The sequence below is a fragment of the Mastigoproctus giganteus genome, chromosome 4, assembly GCF_048544385.1.
Source record: "Mastigoproctus giganteus isolate SK-2022 chromosome 4, ASM4854438v1, whole genome shotgun sequence".
Lineage (NCBI taxonomy): Eukaryota > Metazoa > Arthropoda > Arachnida > Uropygi > Thelyphonidae > Mastigoproctus > Mastigoproctus giganteus.
This window is the reverse complement of record NC_143578.1, coordinates 205,285,986-205,305,152: the sequence shown is the minus strand read 5'-3', so window position 1 is coordinate 205,305,152 and position 19,167 is coordinate 205,285,986. Positions and strand designations below refer to the sequence as shown.

The following is a 19,167-nucleotide window of genomic DNA, read 5'->3' as shown; positions in this document are numbered from 1 at the left end:
CCCGCGGTGATGTGTTCTGTCGTTTCTGAGGCCAGGTGGCATCGTCGACATGTGTCATCTGACATTCCGGGCTCCTTTGCGATGTATTTTCTATAGTTTCTGGTGTTGATTGCCTGGTTTGGATGGCCAGCATGAATCATTCAGTCTTGGGGAAGAACGTCCCGCTTGTGAGCCGTTGCATTGGAAGCAATGTTATCGATGTGATCTTGATGGTGGTCATTATAGTGTCTGCCATGGAGTGTCTTCTTTGCCCATCTTTCTAACTTTCTTGTACCGTTTCCTCGCTTCGGTTGAGTGGGGTATATCACTTATCTAACTTCCTTATGGCCTGGTGGAGTGATGCTGTGTTGTTCTCGAAGTAATCCTTCAGGTTAACTATCGCTGTTTTATGTTGTTCTATCAGGTCTATCAGCCCCCTTCCTCCCTCTTTCCGAGGTAATGTTATTCTCTCCACTGCTGACTTGGGTGGTGTTGGCGACTCTTGGTCATCGTTGTCCTTGTTTTTCATATCATATCTTCCAGCTCGGTGTTAGTTCAATCTATTACCCCGAATATACATGTTACTGGAGCTGGAAAGGTGTTTATGACTTTAACTGTATTCCCTCCGTTCAATTTTGCTTTCAGCAGGCTTCTGAGTCGCTGATGATATTTTTCGGTCAGGAAATTCTTGATTTCCTTGTGTTCTAACTGCTCAGCCTGCATCATCCCTAGGTATTTGTAGGTCTCTCCTTCTGTCTTAGCTTCGATCTCTTTACCAGTCAGCAGCTGGTAGTTTCGGCCAACTAATTTTCCCTGGTGCAGTGTGTGGGTCTTGCCTTTTTCTAGACCAAATTCCATCCTGATACCCTTGCTGAATTCTTCGGTGATCGGGAGTAGTTGCTTCTTGGTTTCCGCGCAGAGTTTATTGTCATCCATGTACATCAAATGGGTGAGGGTTTACAGGTTCTTTCTTTCGTCTTTGAGTTTATATCCATATTTGCTGCCGTTGAGCATGTTGGATAGCGGGTGCAGTGCTAGACTGAACCATATTGGGCTCACAGCATCTCCCTGAAAGATTCCACTTCTAATGGGGATTGGCCTGGTTGTGATGTTCCCGACCATAATACTGGTACTCCATTTCGCCATTGCTGCTCCTAGGAAGTTCACTATCGGATTGACATTGTAGATCTTCAGGGTCTCTATTAGCCAGCTATGAGGTACGGAGCCGAAGGCCTTTCGGTAATCGATGTCGACCGTGTATAGGTCGCGTGGTTCTTGAAGGCTTGTTCCCTAACTGTGCCATATAAGGTTAATTGCTCCTTACATCCTTTTCTCCTCCGCTTGAATCCTGTCTGCTATTTTGCCATTATGTTCTGACTCTCTAAGTGGTCTGATATCTTCTTAGTTATGCAGGTCAGGATCCTGTACATTGTTGAGAAGCATGTGATTGGCCTGTATTTCTGCGGGTTTCTTGTATCTTCATCTTTAGGCTTCAGATATGTGACTCCTTCAGGGATTATCTCAGGGTGCCTAATCATTCGAGTGAACTGCTCTGCTAGGTGCTTGTGTGTCCAGTTGAGCTCTTTGTACCAGTAGTTCTGGATGTTATCAAATTCCCGGTGTTCGCCAGTTGTGGGTGTTTCTGATCGACTGTTTTACTTCTTGTTCTCGAATCTCACACTCTCTCATCTCTTGTATGTCCTTCGTTTTCTTCTATTCTATTTCTATCCAGGGTGCTCTACTGTTATGTCTTACTTCACTGCTGCAGATATTTCCCCAGTACTCTTCGATCGTGTTCTTCTCGGGTGGTCCGTTTGCTGCTTAATCATGGTCACCCAGTTTCCTCTAGAGGGCTCTTTGGTTCTCATCGAAGATTCGGTTGTTTATTTTCCTCTGGGAGCTCTCTTTGTATCGGTGTAGTCTCTTGCTGAGTGCGAAGTTCTGCTTCAGTGTGTCCAAGTATTCTCCTATTCTCTGGTTTCTGGTCTCATGTTTTCTGTGGACGCTGTCTCTCTTGAGGATGCTCTTGACGTTTCCAATCAATTTCTTACTTTTATTACCCTCTTGGTACCGGGTCAACTGACCTATCTTCTGCGAAGTCTTCTTTCCTAAACTGGCGGTTCCTTCTCTTTTCGGTTCTTCTACCGCTGGTCTCTCGTTTCTTTTTCATTAATGCTATTGGCTGCTGTGGCAGCACAATATACTGCTGTGTGGGTAGCCTCCAGCGTTGCACCATTGCTCTCTAGGTAATGTGGCATTATTTGTCGAATGAGGTGGTCTGTTACTCTCTGAAGGATTTTATTTGGCCTCTGTTCAGGTATCACGTGGGTTTTTTGGGGCGATTCCTTCGAATTCTGTTAGGGACTTCTTCCACTCGTCTTTTATTCTGGACAGCATGACTTTGTCTCTTTCCACTTCAGCTACTCTGGTTTGTATTTCTTCTTGCTGTTCCTCCTCTGGTTCCATGGTATGCTGTTCTTCCTCTGGTTCCATATTGACCATATGCTTTGTGCTTTGTTGCAGATCGCTTACATCCTGCTTGATTTTTTCAAAGATGGCAGGTGCTATTAGGTTCTTCTTGACGATGATTCTTCTTTGCTCTGCTAATCGCTGTTCGGTGACCTAAAAATCCGGGTATCATTACAACCACTTGGTATGTAGTCGCGATCTGTACATTGTCCTATCGGTCTCTAGCCTGGTTGTTTCATAGTATGCTCGCATGATATATGTATTCATTTCAATGCTCCACTTCATGCGTTGGCATTTTCCTTGCCAGCTTGCGCAGTTGCGCTGGAAACACATCCATTTCGTGGGCTGGATGCTCTTGCCCCTTCTCTTGTGGTAGCCTTACAGGGGACAGCGCCACTTGCTCCACTGTCTAGCTCGGTAGACTCTCGCCAACTTTTCGAACCGACGCCTCTTCCAAAGGCCTGAATGCGAGTGACTTTATCCTGCGCCACACTCGATGCAATATGAATAATATTTATCTCCGACATCATCCATCTGTGGAGTTGGAATTGTTTAGCTTCCCTTATGTCCAGTGGTTTTTTATTTATTTAGTTCTCGAGAGCGACACCAGATGGTGCTACTATCTGCCATAGCCGTCACTCCGACTTGCGGAGGATACTCCAATGGGGTAACTTTCACGATGTTCTTTTTTTTTTTATTAAATTTTTTTATCATTTAATATTATATCGGTCTCCCAGCATAATAGAGCCGCGTTCATTTCCACCAATGCGGGATTCGAACCCGAGTCCATCAGGCTGGTAGTCCAGTGTCTTAAACATTGGGCCCTCGTGCCCCTTATTATTATTATTATTGTTGTTGTTGCTTTTATATTATTTCGCTCTGTTTGCGGGGATTCTATTCCGTGACGGGTACTGCTACCAAGTTCACAGGGTGGCTGTAATGTCTGGTGTTACTGTGTTCTTGTAGGTGTTCTCTGGGAGACCTATTCCTACTAGGCTGCTGTATAGAGTCATTGGTAGCATGCCGGTGGTTGACACGATGATTGGGATGGTTCATACTTGTTGCATATGCCACATCTCCTTGATCTCATGTCTCAGGTTTGTGTACTTCCTAATTTTTTCCTCATGAGTTTTCTGGACTTTGCTAGTATTCGGCACCCCTATGGCAATCAGGTAGATAGCTTTTTCCATCTTGTCCACAAGGGTTATGTCCAGTCTGTTGTGCGGGATGGTCTTATCCGTTATTATGGCGCGGGCCCAGTACAGCTTGTGGGTTTGGGTCACTAGTACTGCTTGGGTTTCCTACTTGTATTATTGTACATTTTCTTTGATTAACTGGTATTTCCTCGCTAGCTTCTGATGTATTATCCTGGCTACCTGGTAGTGTCTATGAGTGTACTCAGTCTGGGTGATCACCTTGTACCCCGCGGTGATGTGTTCGTTCGTTTCTGAGGTCATGTGGCATCGTCGACATGTGTCATCTGACATTCCGGGCTTCTTTGCGATGGATTTTCTATAGTTTCTGGTGTTGATTGCCTGGTCTTTTGATGGCCAGCATGAATCCTTCTGTCTTGGGGAAGAACGTCCCACTTGTGAGCCATTGCATTGGAAGCAATGTTATCGATGTGATCTTGATGGTGGTCATTGTAATGCCTGCCATGAAGTGCTTCTCTGTCGATCTTTCTAACTTCGTTTCTTGTACTGTTCCTGGCGGGAAGGGTTTCCTCGCTTAGGTTGAGTGGGGTATATCACTTATCTATCTTCCTTATGGCCTGTTGGAGTGATGTTTAACAATCGCTGTTTTCTGTTGTTCTATCAGGTCTATCAGACTCCTTCCTCCCTCTTTCCGAGGTATTTTATTCTCTACACTGCTGACTTCGGGTGGTGTTGTCGACTCTTGGTCATCATTGTCTTTGTTTTTCGTATGATATCTTCTAGCTCGGTGTTAGTCCAATCTATGACCCCCGAATGTGTATGTTAGTATTGGAGCTGCATAGGTGTTTATGGCTTTGACTGTGTTCCTTCCGTTTAATTTTGCTATCAGCAGGTTTTTGAATCACTGATGATATTTTTAGGTCAGGCACTTCTTGATTTCCTTGTGCTCTAACTGCTCAGCCTGCATCATCCGTAGGTATTGTAGGTCCCTCCTTCTGTCATAGTTTCGATCTCTTTACCAGTCAGCAGCTGGTAGTTTTGGCGAACTAATTTTCCCTGGTGGAATTATTATTATTATTATTATTATTATTATTATTATTATTATTATTATTATTATTATTATTATGGTGCAAGGAAGCCTGAGGCTTATGCTGCACCAAACAAAGAAAAAAAAAAAAAATTCCCGAGTTACCCTGAGAGAGAAAGAGAGAGAGAGAGAGGAATCACTAAGAAAAAGAAGAATGATGATATCTAGCACCCTGGGTATGCCAAGCCCATACTCACCAGATATAAGGCCCTGGGGATCATTCAGTGTCATACTACCATCTAGGCAGGCAAGGCAATTTCCTCCGTGCCCTGGGCCCTCTAGGGGCCCGGTGTCTTTGGCTGTGTCCTTTTTTTGCAATTTTCATTAATTAAGTAGTGGCCCGAAAAAGAGTAGCTACACTACTGGGATTATTATTATTATTATTATTATTATCATTATCATTAGTCATATGGTGCACGGAAGCCTGAGGCTTATACTGCACCAGCCAAAAAAAAAAATTTTTTTTAACCCTGAGTGAGAGAGAGAGAGAGAGAGAGAGAGAGTGAGAGACAGAGACAGAGAACAAGGGTCAGAAGTAAAAGGGAATCACCAAGAAAAAGAAGAATGATGATATCCAGCTCAGGACCCTGGGTGTGCCAAGCCCATACTCACCAGATGTGAGCCCCTGGGGTCAAATTACGTAATAAAAATGAACAAATTATTAATTTGTTAATTGTTAAATATAAATTGATTTGTTAAGCGAGTTATTTAATTTACTTTGGTGTTTTATCTAAACTAGTTAATTAATTAATATAAGTTAATTGTTAAATTGTAAATTTCAACTTTACTTAAGATTTGGCCATGCTTCTGTTTCGAATTTCCAGTATCCACATATATTAGTTGTGGTGCTGTCGTCTGGTAACCCCTAGCGATTACGGTGTATTTATATTTTTCTGACAAGCTGTACTTGACTAATTGCAGAAACTACGCATATGTATCCAGGTATATTTGTCGCAGTTTGCTTTAGTGATTTGGCTTACGCTACCTCTTATTATAGTTTCCTTTTATTATATATTATAGTTTTACCTTTTATTACCTTATTTTTTATAGTAAATAAATTTGAGGTATTGCTAAAAACATCAAAGGCAGATATTGTTGGGGTATCAGAGACATGGTGTCACACAGATAAAAGGAATGCAGAACTGGAATTTGGGTAGCACAATGTGTACAGAAAGGATAGGACGGGAGGAGGGGGTTAAGCTATTAGTTAAGAAACACATAAAATCCAAGGAAGTGAAGCCAGTCGACATCGCTGGACAGTGCATTGTCGAGTCAGTTTGGTGTGACATACGCATTGAGAGATCAAAATTGAGAGTAGAAGTGTGCTATAGGCCTAATGACTCTGGTGAGTATAATAAGAAACTGTACAGGGAAATAGAGTGGGCCAGTAAATTAGAGTCTTATAATGGGGGATTTTAATTTCCCAGATATTGACTGGAATTTGTGAGTTGGTCACTTACACACTAGCAACGCTTTTGTGGATTTATTGGATGATTGTTTTCTACATCAGCATGTTCGGGAGGCAACTAGAGGGAGTAATACTCTTGATCTGTTTATCAGTAGTGATTCTTCATGCATTAAGAATCTGCAGATAAAGGGTGGCAGTGATCACAGTGTGCTGAAGTGGGATTACTCAAAGAGGTAACTACCATTAGGGGTAAAGGGAAGGGTTTTTGCTTTCGTAAAGGTGGCTATGATGGTCTGAGACAGTATTTAAATTCTATACAGTGGGACCAACTGATGCTGATGATGTTACCAACAGCAAATTCAAAATGGGAAGCATTCAAAGAACTTATCTTGGAAGCTACTCGGCTTTACATACCAACTAAGAAATATTGTTCAAGGTTTAGGCCTAAATGGATGTCAGATGAACTAATGAGACATATGGCAGATAAGAAAAATGCATGGGATACATACAAATTAATGGGTGACATGGAAGCTTATGATAGATATAAGCTGGTCTGTAACCAAGTCACAAAGGAGATTAGGAAGGCAAATGCAGATTATGAGAAATCCTTGGCAAAGGATGCAAAGAAAAACAGAAAAGAGTTCTTTACCCATGTAAACTCTAGAAGGATTGGTTCTTGGGTTTTATTGGCGCATTAGCAACTAAGGCTATAATGCGCCACTCTAGACGGAAAGGAATGAATCAGATTGGTCCACTGGTTATTGATGGTTCAACAGTTGAGGATTCTGCTCCATTAGCTAACAAACTAAACGAGTATTTTGCATCTACATTCATACGAGGAGTTATTCAGGAAGGGGAATGCCAGAGGTGAAGTAAACTCTGGCAGTGAGCTAGATGATTTTGTAATAACTGAGAGGAAAGTGGAGGAGAAATTGTTGAGGATAAACATAAAAAAAGGCACTCGGGGTGGATGTGATCAATCCAGTTATATTAAAGGAGGCAGCAAAGGAAGTAAGAAAACCCTTAGCCATAATTATGAGAGTTTCTTTGGACTCAGGGGAGGTACCCATAGACTGGAGATGTGCAAATGTGACCCCAATTCACAAAGGAGGATCAAAGGCACACAAATGACACAAGTAATTATAGACCTGTGAGTTTAACTTCTGTTCCAGGAAAATTAATGGAGGCACTGGTTAATGAAACACTGCAGGATCATCTGGACAAGACTTCAGTTATAGCTTGGACACAGCATGGTTTTGTTTTGAAAGTCTTGCCTGACCAATTTGATTGGATACTTTGATGCAGTCACAAAAGAACTGTATGCAGGGAATAACTTTGATATTATATATATGGATCTTAGAAAGGCTTTTGATACTGTTGCACATGGAAGACTGCTGTACAAATTGGAGCAGTGTGGCATTGGAGGCAAATTGCTGCTATGGATAAAGGGATGGTTGAGGGGGATAAGACAGAGAGTGATAATCAATGGACACTGCTCATTGTGGGCTAACGTTATTAGTGGAGTCCCTCAGGGTTCATTGTTGGGTCCATTGTTGTTTTCTGTATTTCTAAATGATATTGATGTTGGTATATCAAGCTTAATGTCCAAGTTTGCAGACGATACAAAGGTTGGCAGGGTTGTTAAGGACACTACTGACGCTATGCTGCTGTAACAGGATCTGGAAAGGTTGAGCAGATGGGCTGAGAGATGGCAAATGAAGTTTAACATTGACAAATGATAAGTACTACATAAGGGAAACAGCAACCCCAGAGCAACGTATGAACTCTGTGGTACTACATTGACAGTGGTAGAGAATGAAAAGGACCTGAGGGTAATTGTGCAGGCAGATATGAAGTTCTCTGAGCAGTGCAGATGGGCTACAAGAGTAGCTCATTGTGTCTTGTCAATGATATACAGGAATTTTTCTAGCAAGGATAAGGAGGTGATTATTCCCTTGTATAAGGCAATAGTCAGGCCACACCGTGAGTACTGTATATAGGTCTGGAGGCCTCATTTCAAGAAGGATGTATAGCTGCTGGAACGAGTACAGAGAAGGGCAACAAGATTAGTGAATGGAACAAAGGGTTGCTCTTATGAAGAAAGGCTTAAGTTTTGCAAATTACAGTGTCTGGCGACTAGGCACTGGCGAGGTGATCTGATAGAGATGTATAAAGCCTTGAATGGTTTGACCATGCTCAATGCTGATGGGATTCTTCCTCTTGCTCAGAATAATCACCTGAGAGGGCATAAATTCAAATTGAGGAAAGACAGATGTAGGATAGATGTGTGCGGAAATTTGCCTTTAGCCAGCGGGTAGTTGGTTGGTGGAACAGGCTTCCATCCCTTGTGGAAGTTGATAGCTTAAATAAATTTACGGCTCAGCTGGACAGGTATTTCAAACAAATGGAGGGGTGAAATGGAAGTGGTTTTTTTTTTTTTTTTTTTTTTGTTTTTTGGCTGATGCTGCATAAGGGTGCGTTCTTGCATCATATGCTTCTACTAATGATAATGTTTCAGTTAACATATAGTCTTGCTGTTAATAATTGGAGCTACTGTTAATGAATTGCATGTTTAATTTTTAAGTATGTATGTTTGTATTTTTCCATCAAGCCCTACTTGAGGTGAATAAAAAGGGTCCCTCTTGCTGACAGTCTTCATTTGGTTATCCATTACTGTGTTAATTTCATGAGTGCATTTACAATTTACTTTACTATGACGTAATTGTACGGTAGTACTAAATAATTCGTAGATTTCTCTACCTGGTGTTTGATTGGATTTAACTGAATTTACTGTTGTCAGTTTACTAGTGTGTTATAAAACATTTACAAACAAACAAACATTTTCTGTAGATTATCACGTTTCACACACTCTTGTGTTCAGAGCACATTGCTTTTGAGCAGTGTCTGCAGAATGTCGTACTCATTTGATCCCGAGTACACTAAGTCCCTGACATACGTAAAAGATAACGTTCCAGGACTTCTTATGTAAGTCGAGTTTTACGTAACTCAGAAATGACTAATAAAATATTTCTACTATAATCCTGATATGCCAAAAACCACATAATATCCTCAGCAGAATGAAGAAAAACAGTTATATATATTTCGATTAATTAGTTATACATTTTTAATTAGTTTAATTAAAAACTATCTGTTGACATCGCTGAAGTAGCCAGAGTGGCATATAAGAAAAGAAAACATAAAAGGAAGAAAAAAATGCATGTTATTGTACTGTAAAAACTGATATGTATTTTGTAGCCTTGGTTATTATAGTTGACTTCATTGGAGCCAAGCATTAACATTAGTAGCGCATATGATGTAAGAAAGCAAGCTTATATAGCATCAGCCAAAAAAAAAAAAAAAAAAAAACCCACCTTCCCATTTCACCTATCCATTCACTCCAAATGTTTGTTTACTTCTGCCTTTAACTTATTTAAGTTGCTGACCTCCACTACAACAAATGGAAGTTTGTTTCAACTATCAACCATCTGCTGGCCAAAGGTGAAATGCTGCACATCTATTCTACAATTGTCTTTCCTCAGTTTGAATTTATGTCCCCTCAGGTTCATAATCTGAGCAAGAGAAAGAATCTCATTAGCGTTGAGCTTGCTCAATCCATTCAAGGCCCCTATACATCTCAATTAGATCACCTCGCAGGCATCTAGTCTCCAGAAGCTGCAATTTGCAGAACTTAAAGCTTTTCAATGTGTGGCTTGACCATTGCCTTATACAAGGGGACAGTCATCCCCCTTATCCCTGCTAGCAAAATTCTTGTACAGCCACTCCCCGGCTTAAGTTTTTGCCAGCCAGTACAAACTTAAAAAAAAACACTGATTATACTCATAATGTTGATTGATAGTATCAAGAATGGAACAGTTCTAATCTGAGAATATAAGAAAATAAAAAAGAATGATGATGGTATATCATGAAAAAGTGTTGGGAATGGGGTGAGGTCATTTAAATATATATCAGAAATGACTAATGGAATATAACTGTGATTTACCAACTTTTATTATGTCTTTAAATATAATTTGTCATTTGCCTTTATAATGTTCTTTTTTTTTTTTTTTTTTTATTAATTTTAGATCTCCCAACGTCAGATAGCCGTTCAAAATGGATTGCAGTTATGAGAACAAAACAGGTAACGATAGAATTAAAAAAAATTTTTTTTTTTGCTCTTTCTGGGACTACTTTTCATACTGATTTATTGTAATTATGAATATAGAAAATTAATGGTAATTTAATTTATGAGGGGAGTGCAGAGGAGTGTGCTGGTAAATTTTTAACAACCGGCTCTAAAAGAAAGTAGGGGTACTGGTGATTTGAACCAATTTTAATTGCAGCTGCCACTGCTAGGTGGCATAACCTGTCTCCCATGATCTTTTGTACGGATGATGGCATGTGACGTGATCAATCAAGTGACTTGCTTCTCCCAGACTTTTTTTAACAGTCTACCGAAATGAGTGTTACTTCTTAGATGAACAGAACACCTGTGAAAGTGGGATAAAACCCTAACAAAATAAATCTATCGGACCTCTATATAACGAAATCGATTGTTAGCCTGCAAAAATTTTAATTATAAAGAAATATGACTTTTTCCACACTAAAAAATAATCAACATTCAGAAATACAGTAAAAGATGGTAAATAAATCAGAAATAAGTGGGAAGAAATAAATTTTCTAATGTTTCAAAACAATTTACTAATACATAACATTAAGATACGATTTTTTTCATACATACATGATGTGCATAATATTAAGAATTGTTTTGAAAAATTTTGATTATCTTTTGTTATACACTGGATTTTAGTGTACATCGATCATTAAAAAATGTTCACATTTGTTTTAACATAATTTGTATTTTCAGTAACATTTTCTTCACACTGCAGGCCTCAATGAAGTTTCAAAAGTTACCAACATTTCATGTTTAGAAGGTTTAATACTTTTGTTGTCCTCATCTTCCTTCTCTTGTCACTGATATTGTCACTAGTTCTTAAATTTGAATTTTTTTTTTTTTTTTTTTTGAAACTGTCCAAAATGTCAGTCATTCAGATATTCACGTACTATGACCATATAAAGAGAGATAGGGAAAATTTACGGAAAGTGTGGATGAAGCACTTCCATGAAACAACAGATGATTATTTTTCTTACATATTTCTCATATGTGATTACAATTATATATGAGTTATTCAGGAAGGGGAATGCCAGAGGTGTATTAAACTCTGGCAGTAAGCTAAATGATTTTCTAATAAATGAGAGCAAGGTGGAGCAGAAATTGTTGAACATAAACATAAGAAAGGCACCTGGGGTGGTGGAACCTATTCAGTTATATTAAAGGAAACAGCAAAGGAAGTAAGCAAACCCTTAGCCAGAATTATGAGAGCATTCTTGGACTCAGGGAGGTCTCCACGCACTGGTGATGTGCAAATGTATCCCCAGTTCACAAAGGGAGATCAAAAGGTGACATGACTGATTACAGACCTGTTAGTTGAACTTCTGTTCTGGGAAAAATAATGGAGTCACTGGTTAAAGAACCATTGCAGGATCATCTAGACAAGACTGCAGTAATAATTCAAACACACCATGAGTTTGTTAAGGGAAAGTCTTGTCTGACAAACTTGATTGGATACTAAATGAATATTTTGCATCGACATTCACACATGAGGAGTTATTCAGGGAGGGGAATGCCAGAGGTGTATTCAACTCTGGCAGTAAGCTAAATAATTCTTGTAATAACTGAGAGTAAAGTGGAGCAGAAATTGTTGAAGATAAACACAAGAAAGGCACCTGGGGTGGATGGAATCTATCCAGTTATATTAAAGGAGGCGGAAAAGGAAGTAAGCAAACTCTTAACCATAATTATCAGAGCTTCCCTGGACTCAGGGGAGGTACCCATGGACAGGAGATGTGCAAATGTGGCCCAAATCCACAAAGGAGGATCAAAGGGAGACAGGTAATTACAGACCTGTTAGTTTAACTTCTGTTCCAGGGAAATTAATGGAGGTACTGGTTAAAGAAGCATTGCAGGATCATCTAGACAAGACTTCAGTTATAGCTCGGACATAGCATGGGTTTGTTAAGAGGAAGTCTTGTCTGACTAATTTGATTGGATACTGTGATGTAGTCACAAAGGAACTGGATGCAAAGAATAAATTTGATATCATATATTTGGATCTTAGAAAAGCCTTCGATACTGTTGCACATGGAAGACTGCTGCACAAATTGGAGCAGTGTGGCATTGGAGGCAAATTGCTGCTATGGATAAAGGGATGGTTAAGTGGGAGAAGACAGAGAGTGGTAATCAATGGACACTGCTGTTTGTGGACTAATGTTATTAGTGGAGTCCCTCAGGGTTTAGTGTTGGGTCAATTGTGGTTTTCTGTATTCATCAATGATATTGATTATGGTATATCAGGCTTAATGTCCAAGTTTGCAGATGATACGAAGGTTGGCAGGGTTGTTAATGACACTAGTGACAATACACTGTTGCAACTGGATCTAGAAAAGTTGAGCAGATGGCTCAACTTTTCTAGATCCTAGTTTAACATTGACAAATTAAAATATTGTCAAATGTAATTTGTGAATGTTAAAATGAAGTTTAACATTGACATGTGACCTATGGGAAGCAGTAATCCCAGAGTAACATATCAACTCTGTGGTACAGTGGTAGAGAATGAAAAGGACCTGGGGGTAATTGTGCAGGCAGATATGAAGTTTTCTGAGCAGTGCAGACGGTCTGCAAGAGTAGCTCATGGTGTCTTGTCAATGATATACAGGAATTTTTCTAGCAGGTATAAGGAGGTGATTATCCCCTTGTATAAGGCAATGGTCAGACCACACCTCGAGTACTGTATACAGGTCTGGAGGCGTCATTTTAAGGATGGAGAGCTGTTGGAATGAGTACAGAGAAGGGCAACAAGATTAGTGAATGGAACAAAGGGTTGCTCTTAAGAAGAAAGGCTTAAGTTTTGCAAATTATAGTGTCTGGAGACTAGGCACCTGCGAGGTGATCTGATTGAGGTGTATCAAGCTTTGAATGGTTTGAGCATGATCAATGCAGATGGGATTCTTCCTCATGCTCAGAATAATCGCCTGAGAGGGCATAAATTCAAATTGAGGAATGATAGATGTAGCATAGATGTGCAGAAATTTGCCTTTAGCCAGCAGGTAGTTGGTTGGTTGAACAGACTTCCATCCCTTGTTGTGGAAGTTGATAGCCCAAATAAATTTAAGGCTCAGCTGGACAGGTATTTTGAATGAACGGAGGGGTGACGTGGAAGTTGTTTTTTTTTTTTTTGTTTTTTTTGCTGATGCTGCATAAGCTTGCTTCGTTGCATCAAATGCCTCTACTAATGCTAATATACCTTTCGCTAATTTTATGGCTACAGCACTGCTTATAGGGGAAAGTGGTGCAAAACCATGTAGCTAAACTTTTGTCAGACAGTTTGCTATCAGTGTTTTATGTACGTGTCATTTTGTTAAAGTGAGCAAGACTTTAAGAACAGTTTAACAATAATATACATATTACTACAACAATATTATTTAATAAAATAAATGTTTATTTAAACTGTGAGGTGAGTTAGAAACATTTTATGTAACATAATTTACAGATAAAAATAATCTGTCGGGAATAATAAAATAATCAATTTAATAATATAAATAAATAATTAACTCGCATAATGTCATTTGCAATATTATAATAAAAGCAATAGTGAATAATTATTTACTGAAATTTCAAAATTTTTGTTTTTACATTTTTTTTTTATTTATCTAAAATGAATTTTTTTTAGGATTAAACATGAAGAGAAGTTTTGTAAGCAGGTATCAAAAGAGGAACAATAAGAAGTTTTTACAGTCTCATGTATCTAGTTTACCCAAAGTTGACACTTACTTTAAAGTAACACAAATAAACAAAAATTCATCTATGGAGAATCGACCTGACTTATCAATACCAACTATTTCTACAGATATTTCTAGTGCAATTACATCTAATCCTGATATTGCAGACTATAATACAGAAAAGAATCGACAAAACATCTATACAAAATACAATGATGTGGGTCTATGGAGTACTTTAACTAAGGATGGTATCTTGTTTTGGGTTCAAAAAGGACCTGTTGACTGTCAACACTGGAAGGATTCATTTGAAAAATTAATTAAGGTATTGCTCCCAAGGCCTCTTTCACTCCACAAAAATTAATGGTGAGAAAAATACAGTTGAGAGTGGCTAGTATATTCTCCATCAACTGGATGTGTCTACTGTTTTGTATGCAAGCTTTTTTCAAATTCAAGTTATGCTTTAGCCAATGATGGCTTTAAGGATTGGCAAAACCCCATTTTAATTAAACAACATAAAAATTCAACTGATCATAGAGCAGCTTTGCTCACATATTTATCAAGAAAAGGTGGATCTACTTTAGATTCAAAATTAGATAAATTATAAAAGAACAAAAATATTGGAGACAGGTGCTTCAACATATTGTTGCAGTTATATCTACTTTGGCAGAACAAGAATTGCCATTTCGAGGCACTGATGAGAAATTTAATTCACCTCAAAATGGAAATTTTCTTGGATTATTAGAACTGATTGCTCAATTTGATCCTTTTCTCGCTGATTATATTGGCCATTATGGGAATTCTGGGTCTGGAAAGTCAACCATATTTATCTAAAACAACATGCAAAAAATTATTGACTTAATGGATAAAAAAGTAAGAAAATCTAAAAGAAGCTGGTTGTTTTAATTTTGTCTGTTGGTTCTACGCATTATCTGTCACATATTGATCAATTAACTGTTATTGTAAGATATGCATGTCCTCACGATGGTCATCCCATTGAATGATTTTTAACATTCATTCCAATAGAAACCCGTTCCGGAGAAAATTTGGTCAATTTGATACTTGATTATATTAAAAATGAATGTAACATTGATTTTACATTCATTTTTAGCAAGTGTGGAGGAGAGTCCTATGATAATGCTGCCAACGTGTCCAGAAAATATAAGGGTATGCAGCAAAAAACTTTAGAGAAAAATAAATATGCCACATATATTCTGTGCACTGGACATTCGTTAAATTTGGTTGGCCGTGCTGCAGTTGATTGTTGCGTAGACACAGTAAATTTCTTTGCAATTTTGCAAAAACCTATACATTGGTTTTGGGATCCAAATGTGAAGTTCTGAAATGTCTTTCTGACACTAGATGGGAAGCACATATTAAAATTATAAGTTATGAATAATTATGATTCAATTATCGATGCTTTAATTAAATTTCAGGATGATGAATACAAAAATGGTGAAACCCAAAGAAGAAGCCTTTATTATCCATGAATTTATGTTTATGCTTGTATTATGGAATTATATATTGGAACAGTTTCCAAATCAGTAAAATATTACAAGACCCTCGAACATCATTAAGTACATGTTCAAAACTGTATGCATATTTATCAGATTTCATAAAAGAAACCAGAAATAGTTTCGATCAATTTGAACAAAATGCAAAAGAAAAATTACCAGATAACATAGATTATAAGAGTGCAAAGAAAAGATCTAGAAAAGTATAGATTAATGATGGAAATGCATCTGATATTGATGATCTTTCTGCAAGAGATAAATTTAGGATAAAATCTTTCATTCCTATCATGGAATCTTTAGAAAGTAATTTTTACTTTCTAATTTTTACAACAAAATTTTTATTTTTATTAAATTTTTACCAGACAGACGAAGAGCTCGGTGAAAATGTAAAAATTTTAGTAAATAATTACCCCGAAGACATAGATAACTTATACGAAGATATAAAACATTTTCATCTGTATATAAAGAAAAATTATTCTCAAACAAATGAGTTTAATTATCAAAATTTATACAATATAATAATTCAAGACAAAATGCAGTCATTTTTCCTAACGTTGAAACTATATTTCGAATTTTTCTTACCTTGATTGCTCTGGAGAAAGATCATTTAGCAAGCTTAAGAGGATAAAAAATGAATGTCCTATAACTATGCTTCAACAAATTCTCTTCCTTGAGCATCTTATATATGGAAAGTGACAAGCTTATCATTTGAAGATATTGTTTCACATTTTGCCGTAATGAAATCATGGAAGTAAATATTTGAAATAATTTGAATCAATAATTTTTTATCGATTAATAAAATTATTTATTAATCATTAAATAAAAAAAGTGTTTATCTGTTACAAGCAGAAAATTGTTTTATTTTGTTTTTTTTTTAAGAAAAATGAATGAAAAATGTCTTTTGTTTTATTATATTATTAATTTAATTGATATTGTTACCAATGTCAAAAATTTCTGTTATTTTTTTTACAGTTAATAAAAATGTATGTATTACTGCATATGTAGCATTTTATACACACCCTTTGATGAGCATGCAACGCTATTAAACCTAAAATTTATTCAATAGAGGGGGCCTCTTAAAAGTTATAGCTTAGGGTGCCACAACAACCTTAAATCCAGCCCTGAGTGATAACTCCAAATCCTGATACTGATAAACTGATCCACTTGGAAGTTTAATAAGGTGAACTGGAATGGCTATTCTGCCCAAATACTTTTAGACTGACTCTTATGTTCAACAAAAATTGATTGATGTTGTAACTACTTACATAATCAATAGTATTCAATATCATTCCGCAGACTAGAGCAGCAAAGCAACAGGCACAAAGTAGCAGGAACTTTCTGGAACAGGACATGGTATAACCAAGGAGGGTGTGTGTGTGCTAGGTGCAGAGTGTGTCAAGAAATTTGGCGGTAACTCAGCGTTCTGATGGGCGCTATTGAGAGTTCAAAGTCGGGTAGATGCCCTTGAAGGTATTAAAATGGGGGACCCATCAAGCTCTCGGCTGCCCAACTCAACAGCAGAGCTCACTCTTGTGCATCAGGCAACACAGCGGCAATCTCTAAGGCAAAATGGTGCTGGTCTCACTGGAGTCAGTTATCATGGGTGACTATTGTCAGGGAGATGGGTAATATATTGTGTAAAAAGGATAGGCCAAATAGGACCAGAGTATGTCTACCAGGGGCAAAAATTGATGTTGTAGAGCAGATATCATCTTTTAAGGGCATAAAGGGTGAAATTGTTGTACAAGTTGGTACTAATGACATTCAGAGTAGATCTGCATATTTACTTAACAAGTACAGGTCAATACTGAAAAAAAAGTCATGAGCTAGGGTTAAATTTGAAAGTGTCTGCATTTTCTGTCCAGACACAATAGGAGGGAGTACACAATGAGAGCCCTGTCAATCAGTTCGGTCCTGGAGAGATCATGCATGGCTCTTGGAATTTTTATCAGCATGGTCTGTGCTTGTTAACAGGAGAGATTGTTTCTACAGAGATGGGATAGACTTAAATAGGCGTGCAAGAGTGTTTGCTGATCCTATCGAGGCAGTGTTAGGTGGGTTAGAAAACTGCTAGCTTGGAGGGAATTCACAGACAAAGGTTAAAAGTAGCCACAGGCAGAGGTGAAAGTGATTCTTGCACTGCTTCTATTGGAATGAGCAATGGCTTGGAAGGTGGGGGTTCTGATGGTTTCAAAGACTAGCTGGATTCATCATGAAACAAATAAATACTTGGACTGTATTAGGGTAACTGAGAAGAAGAATAGGCGCATGTATACTGGCATGTGCACCAATGCTAGGAGTATAATAAATAAATTTGATCAATTTGAAGTGCTGGTCAAGATACAGTGGTACCTTGGATTACAAGTAACTTGGTATGCCAGTGTTTTGCAAGACGAGCAAAAATTTTTAATAAATTTTAACTTGATAAACGAGCGAGGTCTTGCAATATGAGTACAGTCAGTCCTCGTATAACACGTGTTTACACTACACGAATTCGATCATACACGATTTATAAATATGGGAACGATATCTTATATAACACGAACCGAATTCGCTTTTGCACGATTTGCCTTTGTGTTTACAAGAAATGGGAGTTGAACGCAGAATCACCCCAACCAAATGCAACACGATAGGAATGAAGAGAAGATTCTGAAAATGTATTTATGTTTTTTATATCAGTGAAGGGGGAAACACATTTCACCATAATAACGTAAAAACCAACACATATGCTGCTGTTGTTTGGAGCATTAGCAACTAAGGCCATATTGCTCCGGGGATATGTGGTGGTCATTCCCTGACCTTTCCACATCCTCCGTATTTGGTGGTCATGGGCTCGAACCCCGGTCTAATCAAGAAGCGTGTGCTACGCACTGCTGCTGCTGCTCACTTGCTGACTCCCTTAAGATTATAGGGTATATGCCATCAACCTCAGGAGCCTTACTAGCCTGTGGGTGCAAGTTTTTTCATTAAATAATCATGAAATTTCACTATCATTAATTACATATTTTTCAACTTCACTCCCATAATTTCTCTTTGACATAAAGGATTATTCTTCTGTAAATATAGATGCAAAGTAACTGTGAGTTCATCTGCAACATTAGCTGGGGTATCTAATACTATTCCACATTCATTACATAAGGGTCTGATCTGGTTTTTCCTTCTCTTCTTTGCATTTATATATGAAGAATTCCTTATCCCCACTCTTTGCTAGCAATTTCTCATAATCTGCCATTGCCAGCCTAACCTTTTCTGTGTCACTGTTACAAATCACTTTGTAGTTGTTATAGGCTTCGGTACTTTTTATTGCTTTGTAACTTTTCCATGCTGTGTTTTTCTTCCCAAGTAATCTGGCAACTTCATTATTCATCCAACTTGGAATCCTCCTCATGGAGTATTTGTTTAATGGTATATATGCATTCAAGGCTTCTGTGATATCATAATTCAGTTGTATTCGCTCTCTGTGAGATATGTACCCAGTTAATAGAGGCCATGTACCACCTTAAGCAGTCATAATTTCCTTTCCTTAAATTATAACCCATTCCTTTGCATTTAACTACTGCTACCTCTCCATCATCCACTGTAGAACTCTGTGATCACTTCCTGCTACTGGTTCCTGTACTTTCCAGCACTATTGTGTCATCTGTTCCATGGGTGATGATCAGGTCTAGAATATTCTTTTCCCTACTTTCCCTGACATGTTGATACAAATAACAGTCATCTAGT

The 19,167-nt window shown here is 38.1% G+C and overlaps 1 protein-coding gene across 1 annotated transcript in view; it reads left to right on the top strand.

The window, feature by feature from the left end:
- Positions 1-5,551: 5,551 nt before the first annotated feature.
- The window catches only part of LOC150087339 (uncharacterized), a 353,008-nt gene continuing 339,392 nt past the window's right edge, over positions 5,552-19,167 (top strand). The window contains exons 1-2 of the mRNA XM_090372447.1: positions 5,552-5,631; positions 10,180-10,235. Of these exons, the coding sequence (XP_090228573.1) occupies positions 10,208-10,235 (28 nt within the window). The 5' untranslated portion in view covers positions 5,552-5,631; positions 10,180-10,207. The remainder of the gene's footprint in view (positions 5,632-10,179; positions 10,236-19,167) is intronic.